The sequence below is a fragment of the Syzygium oleosum genome, unplaced genomic scaffold (genome assembly GCF_021117445.2).
Source record: "Syzygium oleosum isolate NSW1041296 unplaced genomic scaffold, Sole_v2.1 Sole_v2.08, whole genome shotgun sequence".
NCBI classification, from domain to species: domain Eukaryota; kingdom Viridiplantae; phylum Streptophyta; class Magnoliopsida; order Myrtales; family Myrtaceae; genus Syzygium; species Syzygium oleosum.
Genome location: NW_026607492.1, coordinates 3,227,050 through 3,244,009, shown reverse-complemented (window position 1 = coordinate 3,244,009; position 16,960 = coordinate 3,227,050). Strand labels below are relative to the sequence as shown.

The window sequence follows — 16,960 nt, the reverse complement described above, 5'->3', positions numbered from 1 at the left end:
ATATCGTTCCATGACATTCTTATGAAAGCACCTTTTATTGGAAAATAAAATATATATCAATCTGAAATAATTCTAAATGAATTTCTACTTTCACTATTACAGAAATCATAAGCTTGAATAAATTAAGTGAAACTATCACAATATCTATAAAGACCAAAAAAATAACAAAAAGATTGCTCTTTTTTTTTTTGTTCATTTAAGAAATGGATTGGAATGAAATGGTATTTTAAAATATGGGCAATAGTGTAATTATGTAAACATGTGAATAATATTGAATGACTGGTTTGACAAGTTGAGGGATTATATCGAACAAATTGAAAGTTTAGAAATAATTCAATGATCACATTGAATGAATTAAAAATCCAAATATGACATTGTGTAACGAGCCAAATTTTAGGGATTATTAATGTCATTTTCCTATTTATACTAGTAACTTGTACTAATAAAAAACTATATGAATCTGGATAGTATGAACAAAAATTAAATGGATAATACCACAAAAAATTTCAAACTATGCTAAATGTGACACAAATATCCTAAGCTTTTTTTTTGTGTCAATGAAAACTTCAAACTTGCCCATTATGACACAAATACTCCAAAAAAATTTTTGTGTCATAAAATAACCCCGAACTTATACGAGCATGATAAATATACCTTAGATAGAACTGAAATATAGTGTATATACGTCACACATGTATAAATTTGAGTTTTTTTTTTGCGACACAAAAGAAAGGTTTTGGGTATTTGTGTCACGGTTGGAAAGTTTTGGATTTTTGGTGACACAATTTTTTTTTATGGGTTTTATGTCACAATGAACACAGTTTGAGATTTTTTTTTATAATATTTGCCCAAAAAAAAAAAAGAAACTAGGACACTAAGCCATGGGCCTGAACCGATAGCAACAACGAGACCGAGCATGCAAAAAGCCCATGAAAGAGTCGCCGGCCCACTAAGGTTTTTAGGGTTTCGGCATCCTCTACTATAAATGAAAACGACGACAGCCTTCACCCTTGTCGTCTCTCTCTCTCCGTGGGCTTAGCAACCGAGAGGCAGCCGACGCAGAGCCATGGTTCACGTCAGCTTCTACCGGAACTGTAAGTTCTCTTCGCTCCGCCCCCCTTTCCCTTTCGTTTACCTCCGTTCTCGACCGTATCGTTGCTGCAAATTTCCGGCGTTCTCGTGTCTCGCGAGTCGATCCAGCGGCTTCGGCACGCTTTTCTCGCCCATTAACGATCGTGCATTTTAGATGCCGTCCTAGTGCAATGGTGGTATTTGCTTGGTATCTATGAACAGCCCCTGCTTGCAATTAGCTTTTGACTTCGGAACGTGGCATTTCTTGACCTGTGTAACGTAGAGAAGGTGATTCCATGTGGCCTTCTTCTTATTATCACCTGGGTTTATGGCCATGATCTTGCAATGGGAAGCTTTATATTGCATTGTCTCTTGCGAGTTTTGTCTGTCTTGTGTGTCCTGATCTTGGGTAATTATCATTTTGGAACTGTTTGTTTCCTCCATGGATTTACTGTGCTCGAATTTTTATTTCCTCTGGCTTGTGTCTGTTTTAGATGGGAAGACCTTCAAGAAGCCGCGACGCCCCTACGAGAAGGAGCGTCTCGATGCAGAGCTGAAGCTTGTGGGAGAGTATGGTCTCCGATGTAAGAGGGAGTTGTGGAGGGTGCAGTACGCATTGAGCCGTATCCGTAACAATGCGAGGATGCTTCTCACTCTCGATGAGAAAAATCCGCGCAGGATTTTCGAGGGCGAGGCGCTTTTGCGCAGGATGAACCGGTACGGGCTCCTGGAGGAGAACCAGAACAAGCTCGATTATGTCCTGGCTCTGACCGTGGAGAACTTCCTTGAGCGCCGGCTTCAGACGCTTGTGTTCAAGTCGGGAATGGCAAAGTCGATTCATCATGCTCGCGTGCTTATAAGACAGAGGCATATAAGGTATTTGTTACCTCTTGTTCATTTCAGTCTATAGATAGCTCATTTTTTCCTTGCTTTCCTTTTTCACTTGTTTTGGCATTTTGTAATTGTCAGTTGGACTATGAGTACATTAACATATGCTTTGAGCCTGTTGCCATGTGAAAATTCCCATTTTGATAGCTGAGCAATGGCTATTCGATGAGGTGTTCTATCTGTATCTGGGACATTTGATTTTCCTGTGAATCACATGGTACATTTATTCTGAGCAAGGTGCATGTTGTTACAATCGACTGTGGGCTTTATGCTAGTTGCTTCTGTGATTGTCAAAACACAACAGAAAGCCTTTAAGATGTTCAGAAGAATGCTTACTCTAATGTAATCCTGAATTGACTTCAAAGTGTCTTTTCTTTCTCTCAATTCTTATCATGTTTCATCAGCACGATGTATTCCAGAATGCCACAAGTTTTCACTCACCTCTACTGTTGGAATAACCTATTTGAATTGATACTGATGTGGATTTCTTAATGCATGCTGGAGATACAACTTGTAATAAGGTATACCAGTAGTTTATAATGGATCAGACTTGGCATGCTGCTTGCATTATGGAGCTGGCTTATATTAATGGCTTGTGTGGTTTATGTTAGTTGTTAGGAACTTAGAGGGTCTTAATTAATATTTACTTGTTTCATTTGGAAGGGTCGGGAGGCAGGTGGTCAACATTCCATCTTTCATGGTGAGGGTCGATTCTCAGAAGCATATCGATTTCTCTCTAACGAGCCCGTTCGGAGGTGGACGCCCAGGAAGAGTGAAGAGAAAGAACACGAAGGCAGCTGCGAAGAAGGCATCCGGTGGAGATGGAGACGAAGAGGATGAAGATTGAACCTTAGGCTAGTTCCTGTAAACTGCAACTATGAGCTCTTTTCTTACCCCACCTCTTTGCGTTCATCAGGAATCTGGCTCTTGCCATGAGGCAGTGGTTTTTTATACTTTGTTCTGGTAGATCTTCCTACATGTTCTGCAGTTTTGTTTCTCGATGAAATTCGGATTAGGGTCTCTTTGGTAATATTCACAATGGTTCATCCTCTGATTTGGCAAAGAATTAAAGTTCTTTTTCTTTGGGCCTTCAACCTGTTTGTGAAAGTGTTTATTGCTACGCATATATGGTTTTTGCTGCTCCAACATTTGGTGGGGAAGATATGGTTGGCAGTTGGTTTTAATCCAGTGGATTTAGGCTCTACTTTATTAGTCATGTTGCCTGCTTGTGTATTCGTTAGGCAGACAAACCTGCCTAACACTTCAGTAACGCAAAACTATATGTGGTGTGCGGATGCGGGATCGCCGAACCGTTCAGGTGTTCTAGTCTTCGTGCAGTGTCATCGACACCAACCTGTTTTAAAAGAGTGGTGATGAATGGTAATGCTTCGACTGATTGACCCAATATTGTATTCCTTGACATGATTGCTTTAGAAGTAGTGGCGAGGGAAGATAAAGGGCATTTTGTTTTACTTTTGTTAGCACTACACTGACTCAGGATATTCTAGTAATGCCTGCCTTGTTCCAATATGATTGTTTGCAAACATATGATTCATATCCATCTGGCGCCAAATATTCGGTGGAAGCTCTTCCTTTTTTTGACTCTGGAAGTCTGCTCAGCTTCAACTAGCTGCTGTGCTTTTTACTATTCGATTGTATTGGAGTTTGAAAGCGCGCGCCCGACTCACAGGAGAGAAGTTTGCGTCGTCGCCGACAAGAGGTGTGAAATGTAGATGGATTCACGGAGATGGAACGAGTCCTATCGAGCCGGTGTACACAGCTCGTGATCTTCAGTTCTTTTGCTTGCAAAACGCCTGAGCAATGTCACATGCCTTGAGTTTGAAAATCTGAGACTTTAGCACCGACGGTTTTTCATTTGGGGCGAGGCCGAGCCCCACGTTTGTCTCCTGTCGCGTGATGCCCTTTTGGTTTGGTTTGCGTGGCATCATACGCAGGTGCCAAACACCTGGTGCATTTTGCAAGGAAAAACCAAGAAGGCTTGTAATAGGATGCTCCGCTTGATAATGATTTATAAGTTTTCGTTTGTTTCGTAAAAAATGAATAATTTAAAAAATATTTTCTTATATATGATTGTTTGTATTGCTTTCGAAAATGAATGAATGAGAAATATTTTCATCGTACACGAAAATATTCAGATATAAATTGTCGTCGATAATAAAAATATTTTTTGCTGGCTAATTATATCAAGCGATACAAATGATTATTTTTATGAAATTTTTTTCTAAATTATTTATTTTCCATGAAATAAAATAGAGCCCAAATTTAAGGTAAACTTTCTGGTCGGATACCGTATGTTTATTACATCAATGGGTCTTAAGTATGGCCATGGGATTCCTAATTATGTATAGCTGCCTTCCTTGCTCATAGTTTACGTGAGAACTTAGTAATTGCATGACGGGGTGACCAAACGGGTGGGTAAAAAATTGGGAAATCTACCTCGATCGATTTCATTCTTGTTTTCACACTCTGAACGTTGTCGGTTCCACACGAGAGCCGGTCCTAGCCCAAGAAATCCATCAATACTTTTGACCAATATGCCACGGATTGTTCAAAAACATGCTTTTCTCAAATAGTAGTCATTTTATTTAGAGTGATTCACGCTTCTTGGAATTGGACTTCCAGATCTAGAGATCGGGAAACCACTCGTACAAAATAAATTTCTGCCCTTTTGATTTGGAATTTACCCACTTCGGAATCGATCATCTCTAACTACATGGGTTCTCGCAAAACGGGAGGGGACTATCATGACGTGAAGAGTCGATCCAAGTGTTTGAAGAAGCGCGGGACGTGTATCGGTGAAGAAGCGGTCACGACAAAAATTGCAGTGAGATGGTCTGTCCAGATGGAGAGCGAGTTGCTCGTGCCAGCAACGTCAAACATCCTCACGAGATCCCCGTTATCAGGCGACCGGTCGTCAGTCCCCAAAGCCGTAAACAAAAAGGCTCCCCCTCGGGCTCACGCTCCACCTGGTTCACGAGCGGGGCCCCGATCTCGCAAAATTCAAACGAACTCCCCACCACCTGCGACGACTCTTCTACACACACCCCCATCTCGTCATTCCTCACTAGCAAAACGTTAAAACCAACGAAAAAGAAAGGCTTCGGGTCTTGCCACTCGGATCGACAGCACACCGCCTTCGCTTTCACTAGATCCGCCAAGCGGATTGATCAAGTTAGGTTGAAAATAATTCGATTCAAATAAACTGACCCATTTATATGTAGCGAAAATTCGGTTATTCATACCCAACTCATTACGTATCCGACCCGATCCGGCCCGATCAAATATTAGGATAACTTATATTCAAACTGATGTGAGTGTACCGAACAAACGAACGCGAGATAAAGATGAATTTGATTTGAGCAAATTGTATTAAAAACAATTTTGCTGAACGTAACAAATTCATATAACAATTCTACCCATTATAATCCATCTCGACGGGTCTAGCTTTTGCCATGGCCACACGATTCCCTTGACCGCCAGAACGCACGGCACTTGTTCTTCTCCCCTCCCCCTCCCCCCCCCCAAGGCGCTCCCCGAACGGCCCCACGTTTTTTTACACGCGGATCCCGTGGCCGCGTGGCCCCCGAAATGGAACACGTGAAACGAAACCCCCCCAAAATCCAGTCCCAATCCCAATCCCAATCCCATTCCCATTCCCAAGCCAAGCCAAAGCCAAATGGCCAGCTCCGACATGTATTTTGAATTTTCAAAATCTGGTAGCCCCGCCCCACCCCCCGGTTTGATTAGCGCTTTAATTAAAATATAATTGATCGGGCCACGAACGCAGGAAAAAATCTCGGTCGCCCCTCATCTCATGATCTCATCCACATCCACAATACGATACGACACGAGGGTGGAAATCATATCAAGGCCGCGGTGACGTGGCGGTACGGGATTCGGGCGACGTGGCGGGATCCCGAGAGATCCTAAACTCTCGTTGCCCCGCAAAAACGGAAACAGCTTCCCCCCCTCTCACATCTCAGTCAACACGTGTCGAGCCACGTGCTCACAGCCGAGCCGAGCCGAGCTGTTCCCCCCCACACCACGTAACTCAAGCTCCCCGCAATAACTACTCGAAAACGCAACCCCCGAAACCAAGAACCGCACCGTTTCGCTCTACCCCCCCACCCCTCCCTGCCACTCGCGCGGGTATATAAATACCGCTCGAGTCGGCAATTCATCACGACTCCCGCAAGCATTTTCAGCTCGTAGCGTTTCGGAAAAGTTTCGAGTACCGCTCGTGATCGTTTCGCTTCCGTGCTCTGACGTTGAAGAAACGCCGGCGAGATAGATGACGGTGAGAGACAGTCGGATCCCGAGCTCCGACGCGGACAAGAAGAAGACGATGCTGCCGCAGGGACTGGCGGCGGAGCTCGGCTCCGCCGGAACTGGGGCTGCGGTGGACCGCGATCAGCCGATCGATCGCCGGAGATCGTTCGGGGCGGCGAAGTCGAAGGTGTCCGCGGAGAGCGGAGGATCGTCGGAGGAGATGGAGTCGCCGCGGTCTCTGGCGGGGAAATGGATGCTGAGGGCGGAGAAGAAGCTGGGGTGCTTGCACAGCCAGGTCCTGAGGATCAGAGAGGAGGATCTGCACCTCGGCGAAGATATCGGCGAATGCCTCAGCGCCAAGGACAAGGTCGTCGGCAGCAGCAGCAGCGCGGTCGTGGCGGCGGCCTCGCGCGCGGACATCGTGGTCTTCTCGCGGCCGATCTTGCCGTGCTCGCCTCTGAGCGGCAAGGTCAACCCGATCCAGTCCGTAGGCTGAAGAGACAACAAGGTCCGTTCGTCGATCGTTTCGTTTTTGCTTCTCCTTTTTCTAATCTTCGGAGAAATCGCGAAAATCGAAGAGGAGAATTTCACTTTCCTCAAGCTCCGCGACCAAACCGAGCTACTCTAGCTAGAGTTTTCGCCGTTCCTGATATTTCCGGCTCTGTCGCTTCCTAATTTGCAGGAGTTCGTGCCGTCACGAGATGAGAGAAGATGGCGATGAGAGCTAAGAACGACGAGGAGGAGCTGGGAGAGTTATGGAGCGTCGTCTTGTTCGCTGACGCAGGAGAGGGAGACTGTTGAGTGATCGTCGTCTGGTCGTCTGCCGTTTGTATAGAGGTGTGAGAGGTGTTAAGAGACGAGATGATTTCAAAAAAAAAAAAAAGGAAGAAGAGGAGGGAAGAGAGACGATGATGATGATGATGTACAGTGAAGAGGTATGAGAATTTGTGTACATGATGAACTTTGAGACACGCCTGATGCGCCCCCGATCGGTCTCCAATCTCCAATTGCCTCCGTCGTTCCGTGTAGAAGAGAGCAGAGCGCAACGAACCGAACGATTAAAAAGCAGCAAATTTCGATGAACGGAAACCGTATAGAAAACAGAGAGAAAACCTGTCGTGCCAAATTGGACTAAAAAGCTCGAAAAACATGAAAGCATAAACGGACGACGATGGCCTATCAGCACTAGAAATCGCGTGTGGAGGGCCCGCCCGAACAACTGATCGGCCCTCCCTTTTTGGGCGGAGCCCAAGCTTTGACAGAGAGCCGTCCCAATCGATGGCCGGGCCAAGTGGGCTTCCGGGTCCACGATGGTCAGGACTAGTGGGGGGGTGTTTCTGCCGCAGGACTCTGACCCCGGGCCCAGCCCATCCTTACCAAAATGGACCTTTTTGAATGCCGTTTCTTGGCCTTGAAAGATGAATGATGAACCCCGTCGGGTTCTCTCCTTTGTTACTTCCCTTCTGCGCCGAAGCAAAGAGCCGGTACTTGCATCTCAGTCCCATGATTATGTCGAGGACTTGACCAAATTCTACTATTTGATGTTTCCATATATGTACCAAGAAAGTGTACTTACTCCCTTTTTCACTTACTGATGGGCCGTGTCATCATTATTGGCGAGCGACATGTCCATTTTACTTTTTTTTTTCCTCGTGTCCGAACTCTTTCGAGTTACTTATTTGGAGACAGCATACGACGTCGCCGTTTATATAAGAATGTTTGGTAGAAGCTTAGTTCCGGAAATTGCTCCCTTCATTTTTTTTTTCCTCTTCTTTTGTTTTAAGCATTCGTTTGCAATTTTCCTCGAATTGAATAGTTGGACATGCTGCCGTTATGATGCAAGACTTTTTTGTCCTTAATTTTAGGAAAGGGCTCCAATGTCGTAACATAACACGAGGAATAACTTTCTCGTGAGGTCCGCGTGAAAAAAACAATCACGAGAAACTTGAATAACGTAAAATAAAATATAAGTCTCATACCATTTTTCTTAACTACACGAGGTGGTGAATTACTCACAATCGTTCTCTTTATTGGGTTTCGAGGGGAAGAGGCTTCTTTCAGCCTTTGCTAAAATGGACCATAGCTCTTGGCAAAAGTGGAAGCAACATGTTCATATGAACTTCCACTTGCTCTTTGTTATGGATGAGCAAAACTCATTTCGATGTGGCGGAAAGTGAACATTTGAAGAACGATTGTAGGTAAGAGCTTCGAATCCGAAGTGCGCATTCGTCCACATCTCGACACGCCCCGTGAATATTTATCTTCGTTCCGGGATATATGCATTAGACAGTCAAAAGGACGGTTGCTTCAACCTAACTCTTTTTTCTTTGTCCTTCTCTTTTTAACCTGAATTCAAACTCGAGAAAAGCTAATCGACAGTGACGGGCCCGTGCGAGCAAAGCCAGCACGCAAATCGCTATTAATGTTGCACATGACCCACGATAATCATCACACGACTTCACGTATCGAAAGGAACCATCATGGTACTTTTGGACTCAGACTACAAATTCCACAAACATTGGGAGCGGGAGAGGGCCGCATCTTCAGTTGAAACAGCACTCACGTGAGGTGGAAGATTTTGTTCAGCAGTCGATTCGGCGTCCGGCCATAGACTTTTCCTATCGGCAAAAGCACGAGACATATGCGCGAAATGCGTAGAGCTCGAGGTTGGGCATCATGACGAATCTGACTTTGAACCTAATTCGTGCCTCGTTATTCGGCATCGAGAGAGCATCTTGTAGCCAAATGAACTTCACGAGTCTTTGACCTTCGCAGCTTAGCCCATGATTAGGACAAAGGCCTGCATGCACTTAAAGCGAAGCCCCTTAAAAAAGACTATTCGAGCAGAAACATCAGGTAGAGGTCCTTTTTGACCAAAAGAAGCTCAAAATTCTTTTGACCCTTTGTTCATTTTCTCACTTGATTAAGGAGTAGAACGCAAGTTTTAGGCCTCTCCATGATGTTTTGTCTATGGAGTCATCCTTGGGTCTTGGAAGCATGGAGGGATCCTCTTCCTTTCGGATTATTGGCACTCTCGTGCACAGTCGTTGGGCTCCTAACAAGTCGGGTTCCATTTGAGCCTATTTTTGGGGCGACCATGACGTTTGATTAGCATGTGGTTATCAAATCCGAGGGTGATTTGAAAAGTTGTCGCTCATAAATTTTTTACTTTCGTGTTGGGGTAAGAAAGAAATTTTGCCGTCCCGGCTTTTAATCGAAGACTAGTAAAAGTGCGCGTGAAATTGCTATAGGATGGACATAGTTCTCGTATATGTCTTCACCCAAAAGTCAAAAGCATAAGCCAAAAAATTAGGGTAGAAGACGCTTCCATATTTGACTTTTAAAAGTTCGGTTTGTCACTAGCTTTTTGTATCGCCAGCGGATTGATTTTTTCCCACATTAAAATCTTTTCCCTAACAGGAGAAGATCGTCTTTCCTAGATACAAATATATGATCTCCGCATATCGACGCTTTCACTGGAATCACCCACAAAAGTTCAGACTCAGTTTAATTTTGCAAATTATCTGGTGTCGCATGCACAGGCAGGCTGCCCCAAGAGTCAATCAGTTCCTAACTGCACCTCGATACCTCAACTTCATAAGAAAAGAGGAAAATTAAAGGAACTAATGCGATAATGATTGCTCATTAGTCATAACAAAATGCCAAAAAGTCAAGCGCATGGAGGAAATGCCTCTTTCTGTAGTCGCATGCTTCTTGAATTTGGCGTAAGTTGTTCTTGGAAAATTAAGTTTCCAAGGGAACATCAATATCTGCGCCACGTGACCCTGCAAGATTCTCTCTTGTGATACATGTGTGAGGTCTGGTAGAAAAAATCCCGCATTGAAATTTTAGTGTGGCGTGAAGTAGTTAATATATTTCAGTTGGCTTGTAATTCACAGATTTAAGTTTTTAAATGAATATGAATCCAACTGGATATATTGATGGGTTCATACTTGAACTCTTCCTTGGCGATTTACCAATATGAATGTATCGGGCTTTTGCTGATGCGGTTTTTGGGCAACTTTCATGGCTCGGTTTGGCGAAAAATACCTGGAGTGACGGTGGGCTTTGCTGTAATGTTAAGATACATGTGTGAGTTGACCCATAATTTATTGGCTTAAGTTTTTGAATAAATGTGGGTCCAGCTAGATATATTGATAGGTTCGGAATTTGGCTTCCTTTTGATGGTTTCCTCAAAAAAAGGTATCGAGTTTTTCTTGCGCACTCTCAACAACATCCATTAACGTAACTACGACCTTTCCCAGTATTTTCCACAATAAGGAAGAGTTGAATCTAAGATTTGGAAGTGTTCGGACCATTGGGTGTTTAAGACTCAATTAATTGTGCTTAGAGATCTTGAGGATCGAGCAGGCTGATCCCAAAAAGGACTATCAAAAGACATGAATGTTGTCACCCACATGTGTTGAACTTAGAAAACGACAGTCAAAAGCAAGCTCACTCGAGGAAACCAATAAATATTAGTTGCCCGTGTTTGGAATCATGATTATCCATGCAATTAATGCACGATCAAATTAAGTTGAATAGGGGCAAATGCGTGCTGGTGGAGAACACATCTGGTCCTGCAAAGCATATATTATAGTTAATGCATGTGATTAGACACCATTAAGTACATGTCGGCAAGCTTAATTAACCACGCTCTTAGCATCGCCACTTACAAACAAAGCAAGCATCATTTTGGACTAGTGTGGAGGCAAGACCAGCTTTATTTTTGTGTTTAGACAATGATACCAGCAAGTCAGAGATGGTTGGGTTGTCGGAGGTTCGATCGAAAGCTTTCAGGTCTGAGTCTTGAGCAAGAAACACAGAGAATTTTTGGATTAAGGTGTATAATTAATGAAGAGAGAATCGAAAGAGTTCCTCGTGGACGGCTCTTAATCGAGCTTATCACATTTGCTTTGTCCTTAGCGCACTCGACAGGGTGTCATCAACACAGACACGGTTCTTTTTTTTACATACCAGTTCGTTTGAAATTTAAGCTACTTGGGACCAGTTACAATTACAGATGTAATCAGGGTCGAGTGCTCGAGCTCGAATCGATTGGCATAATGACTTCGATTGAGAATCGACTTTTCTGCTCAAGTTCGACTTGACTAGAAAAATCAAGATACTTGAACTCAACTCGATTCGATTACAATCAATTTGTAAATGAACTTGAGCTCGAGCTTGAGTTTAAGTAGCTTGAATATTATTGTAGTTTTTTAGGAAATTTTGGTGTTTGTTTTAAAAATTTTAAATATTATTGAGGAAAGAACAGAATCTTGATTAATATCGACTAGACTCACGAGCTTGTTGAGCTCAGTATTGACGAACTTGACCTTGAAATCGATAAGGTACTTAAATAGCTCGAGCTCGATTATTGTTCAAAATTAGGCGAGCTGATCTTGAGCAATCATTGAGCCGAACCTGAGCGATTCACGAGTAACTTGACTTTGTTTCTATTGGGAAAACCTCCCTAAGGTATTTTGATGATTCCAAAACTATATTTGTTTTTATATATACTTGATAAATGCAGATGTTCTTCATGATCAATTGATGATGATAATAGCAAGAAGACTGTGATCGTATCAGTAGTCTCCTCAGCTACAGTGGAAAGATGTTCACAAGGATGAGGACCTTGGCAAGAGGAGAACAAGTTTGATAGAGCGAAGTGTTCACAAGGACCTGGAGCTACCATAATCAAGTGGACATCTAAGTAAAGTCTTGTGGTATTGTTATGCTCCAGAAAACCGATGGATAACATATATCACAAGTCATTTTGTAAGGTATACCTTGGACAACACCGATGGATTGTTGATAAAGGCATGCCCTATTATCAAGTGATAAGGAGCAATAAATCGTGCCACTATCAAGTCCTGGAAGGTGTTGGTCAATCGTTCATCTCAAGATGACTGTTAAACGGGAAGAAAATAGCCGTTGACAAGGTTTGGAATCCGTGGATAGAAGATCGGAGATGAGTCACAATAGCTCTGCTGGTTGTGGTCAAACATTTAGAAACAATTAATGTAACAATAGCAGTAGACTTCATTTTGATAAACCTTGCTTTTGCCAATAGGAATAGACTATATGGACGGCTTGAACCTCGGAAACAGCTCCTATCAACTGTCAACGGCTCTTAACTCTTCAGAAGGATCTCCAACGGTTAGATTGTAGAAGGAACATTCATATAAAGAGGATCAAAGAAGCTAGAAGGGGTTGGGCGAAAAATTGAGAAAGCCTACTCTGTTATCATCATCTTCTTCCTATCGCGAGCAAACTGTGCTCTTGTCTGTTGTGTCGTGGAGCTTTTGTTGTATTGTAATTAGCGACAAGAGAAGAGTATACAAGTGTAATAGCAGTTCTTGTATCATGATGGTGTGTTCTATTATGTGATGGAAGTGGTACTTGCTGGATTGTAATATCTCTTGAGATTACTAGTGGATCCTAGCCAGCGGAGAAAATTACCCAATCCAAAACTGACTTATTGCGTGGATGCCAATTCAATCCTTAACTTTATTATGTCAATTTAGTCCTCAACTTTTTTTCGAAATTCTAATTTATCCCTTTCAAGCAATTTTCTCGTTGACGTGGTAGTCTAGTCATTGCAAGCCATCCTATGTGGCATACTGTCATGCAAGCGATTTTCTGGCGAAAATTTGGCTAGACAGACTATATTGGAATTTCGACCAAATGTTAATGACTAAATTGTTGAAATTGAAAAGTTTATGACTGAATTGGTATTTGTACAATATGTTCGAAATTGATTGGACAATTTCATTCTAGCTGGTGTTAAGGTTGTTAGGGTGTAGAGTAGGCTTGATTATAATCCGTAAGCACTATATATTTGTGCGTACTATCTTCTATCGGCTCATTATTATCTATATTTGTTTGATAGAAGCTCCCACGTGTATGGAATTATCAATTTGTTTATGCAACTGACAAAGTATAACCATTTATTTCCACGAAAGTTTTCCAAAGTTTTCAATCGGCCTATTCACCGCTTGTAGGTTCTATTATTTGCCTCAACAGCTTCACTCCTTAATTACAAAGACGATTGAGTTATCTAGTACAGCGTGGATGAATAGCAAATGAATGAGCATGGGAGATTAGCTTTAAATATCGATCAGGCTCCATTTGTTTTGCAGAAAATAAATGATTTGGATAATATTTTCCAAAAATTGATAGTTCATATCTCTTAAAATAATTAGTCAATGAAATTTTTTTCGTTATCCGCAATAATTATGTCTAAATATTTTCTAGACGATGAAAATATTTTTGGTTCATATTTTTTTCTAAGCGATATAAGCCATTATTTCTAGGAAAATATAATCATTCATTTCTTGCGAAACAAATGGAGCCTCAAATTAACAACCAGCAGCACAAAAAATAATCATATCTTTGTCCGTGATCAACTTGTCAAAAAGTGGATCACGTACTTCTCCCATTATGATCGCCTGGGATCTTTCACCTCTGTGATGAATTAAACTGAATACAGATGGAGCGTCTAAAGGTAATCTTGGAATTACATGAGTCGGAGGATTATTCCGAAATGACGGGGGTGATTGACTTCAAGTTTTACCTCATTTCTTGGAATAAGTTCCTTTTTCACAAGGAGAACTATGGATGCTATGGTTGGGATTTACCATCGCAAAGCAACATGGTTTCCATATACTGGACTCCAATATTATCACCGAACTTGTTAATCAAGAGAGCATAGCGGATAACACTGGACCAACACTACTTAAAGATATCTCTCATGGGCTCTCATTTTGAGTTCAAAATACATCATATTTTTCGGGAAGGCAATTGGCCTGTTGATATACTTGCCAATATTGGCCTAGCGAAGCGATTGGATACTACGTTCTACTTGCAACCTCCTAGAGAATTATCTCATGTGTTTTTTTGGTCAAATTAAATTTCCATTTTTTATCAAAAGGATACATGAAAGGATCCATAGGAAATCTTAAAAGTTATCATAACAAGGCAAGCCCATAAAGCTCCAAAACAAACCCAAAATCAGAAATCAAGTTACATCATGAGAGCATGGTTGGCAGAGATAATTACACACTCGTCTTTCAAGAATAGATTTATGACTGGATCCAAGCAAAATAATGAGCGGGCGATCATTGAATCACACATCAACATCATTGATGAGCACACACCAGGATCTCTATCTATAATTACGGCTTTGCCTTTTAAAGGTGTACACCTAGGTTTGTCGTCCCCAACACCATCACCGTATATAGATAACATAAACATATTGGACAAGTTCAGATCTGACACTTGTGGGAGCAAGCCCTTAGCACATGCAAGATGCTAAAGCTTTTAACAAAAACACCTTTAACGAGCACATATTTGACACAAATGCTGCTATGAACACCATTGAAACTGGAGGCGGAGTACTTATTCATTAAAACTCCTAAATCTAGAATTAGATCGGAGAAAAAAGCTCCCAAATCTAAGATTGGGAGACCAATTATCTTATGTTTTGTTTAGTGGTAAAGTTGGGATGGTAGACTTTCGACTTTAATTTGTTTAGTTTTGTACTTTATGATTACCACAAAAAAAGGGTTCCTCTATTGTTGACGTAGTTATTTCTTATGTATTGTTGATTAATTTGGTCTGGCCTATGCTTCCTACACCTGAAACACGAAAGCGAAGGAAAAGAAAGCGAAAAGACTGGCTTTTAAAAGGAAGATGGGTGAGCCCTTTTCAATGGGAAGCAGCAGCAGCAGCAGCAACAACAATCACTTAAATTCCGACGACAGCACCAGGAAAAATTTAAATACATGGGCCACACTAAATCAACTTCTGTCCTACGGGGAAAATTGAATCTCTCGTGCCCTTAATTTCTCCAACTGATCTGTTAACATCATTGCCCGATCCTATGTTTTGGCAAGAAAATCAGGGAAAGCGAACACACACTACCTCAATTCAAAGACAGAAGATTCTAATCATCAATAATGCTGCTGATACGTAACAGCACATCATGTAATGTCAATTCCACGTTCACATATGGACATTGGGCGTGTAGATCGATTTGCAGGCTTTGTCCGGTGTTGCTTTCACTTGTGAACTAGTACCATCGTTTGATAAGAAGAAGATCTTGACACCTTAAAAGATGGATCAAGAAAATGGATTTATCAAAGACAAAATTGGATCATTAGCAGGTCATCAAAACCCATCAAACGAAAACTTGATTGAATCTTTAGTTTCAATACTTAAGAACTATTCGAGTTAGGGGATTACCAATTTTGATGACCAAATGTACGAAACATTCGCACGAAACCCCATGAGTTAGGGTATTACAAATCCTTTTCTTATCATGACCTCTGATTGAATTCTAGTGTCCGCGATTGGTTTGGCTAATGGCACTTTTGCCAACGGTCCATTGTACACGATCATCATCGGCAATGATCCCAGCGTCGGTGACTCTTTTGGACCAAACCGAAAGACCATCGTTGGTTAGCCATCATTAGCCACCATCTCTGGTCGACCCATTGTTTAGTCGTATTGATTCAACCAATGCGGTAAATCGAGAGAATGCTCCTACCTCCATTGGTTTTTTTCCTTTTTAAAATACACTCCTAGAAGCATCTGAATAATTGAGGAGAGAACATAAAACATCACGTTAGATGCCCGGAATGACCATATCGTGATGGCATTTGCTGGTTGTTGCCCCAACTTAAGGTGGTTGTACTAAAAGCTATTCATACAAATTGGGGGTGGGGGGGTCCTAGAAGAAGGTCCTCCAGTTTTTATATTTTCCACCAACACGTGAATCTGCTTGACCCCCCCAAAAAAATAGGGCATGGAAAATAATTTTTAATAGCTATCTTATACACTATCGAATTAAATGTCTTCCATAAATTAGTGTACTATACTTGATGACATGACACGTGTCTTGTCGTGTGTACCAGGGAAATGGCATGTGACTAGGGCTTTGACATTGTGCAACACTCACGCAGTCATGTCCCAAACATTGAAAGGGAAAGAATTGTATATGATGAGGGAGACTACCCTACCCAAAAAAAAAAAAAGATAGAAAAAAAATAAAAATGGAAAGAGATGGTAAATAAGTATTTTTCCTTGATACTTGCTCTCTCAGCAAAAGTTAAAACAGGTCCCTTGTAGATGGAATCTTCGAGTGGAGAAATTATTTTGTCCATCTATGTCATATCTTCACATTAAGTAAGATATAGAGTTACTGCACATTGAGTGTGGTAGCTCAATAATAAATGAGTCAAATCATCTTCCATAAGATTACAAGTTTGAGTCATGTCGGGAGCGAATCTTTGGTCAATTTGTGTCTCGGCAATTGATGTCTCATGCAGAGAGAATTTCTAGCTTCCAACATGTTGGTAGGATTAATGCGCTCATATACCTATGAATGGATTGAATAATAATGGCTCAAATCGAACATTCTATAATGAGTGTGAGATCTTAATGGTAACACTTAGAGGGGTAGCTGTTTCAATCGTTCCTCCCCACTCTTTTCACGAATAAAATAAATATAGTAGTCATTTTATTAAAAAGTGATAGGGGTCTAATTCTCTGCATCATATTTAAAGATACATTTTCCACAGCATTGCCGAATTACTCAGTGATGTAATGGGATACGCATGGAAGAACTATCAAGTAGACGTTCATATGCTCACCATGTAGAAACTCACGAATGTAGAAGTATGAGTAGCTTTGCTTTTTCAGGAAACGC

At 41.7% G+C, this 16,960-nt stretch overlaps 2 protein-coding genes across 2 annotated transcripts; both read left to right on the top strand.

Moving 5' to 3' along the window:
* Positions 1-1,008: 1,008 nt before the first annotated feature.
* LOC115687364 (40S ribosomal protein S9-2-like) lies at positions 1,009-3,008 on the top strand. The gene is made up of 3 exons (XM_030612896.2): positions 1,009-1,094; positions 1,566-1,947; positions 2,623-3,008. Exons 1-3 carry the CDS (start codon positions 1,067-1,069, stop codon positions 2,804-2,806), a joined length of 594 nt encoding a protein of 197 aa, XP_030468756.1. The 5' UTR covers positions 1,009-1,066; the 3' UTR covers positions 2,807-3,008.
* Positions 3,009-6,151: 3,143 nt separating this feature from the next.
* Positions 6,152-7,895, top strand: LOC115687202 (uncharacterized). The gene is made up of 2 exons (XM_030612685.2): positions 6,152-6,757; positions 6,932-7,895. Exon 1 carries the CDS (start codon positions 6,272-6,274, stop codon positions 6,743-6,745), a length of 474 nt encoding a protein of 157 aa, XP_030468545.2. The 5' UTR covers positions 6,152-6,271; the 3' UTR covers positions 6,746-6,757; positions 6,932-7,895.
* Positions 7,896-16,960: the final 9,065 nt, after the last annotated feature.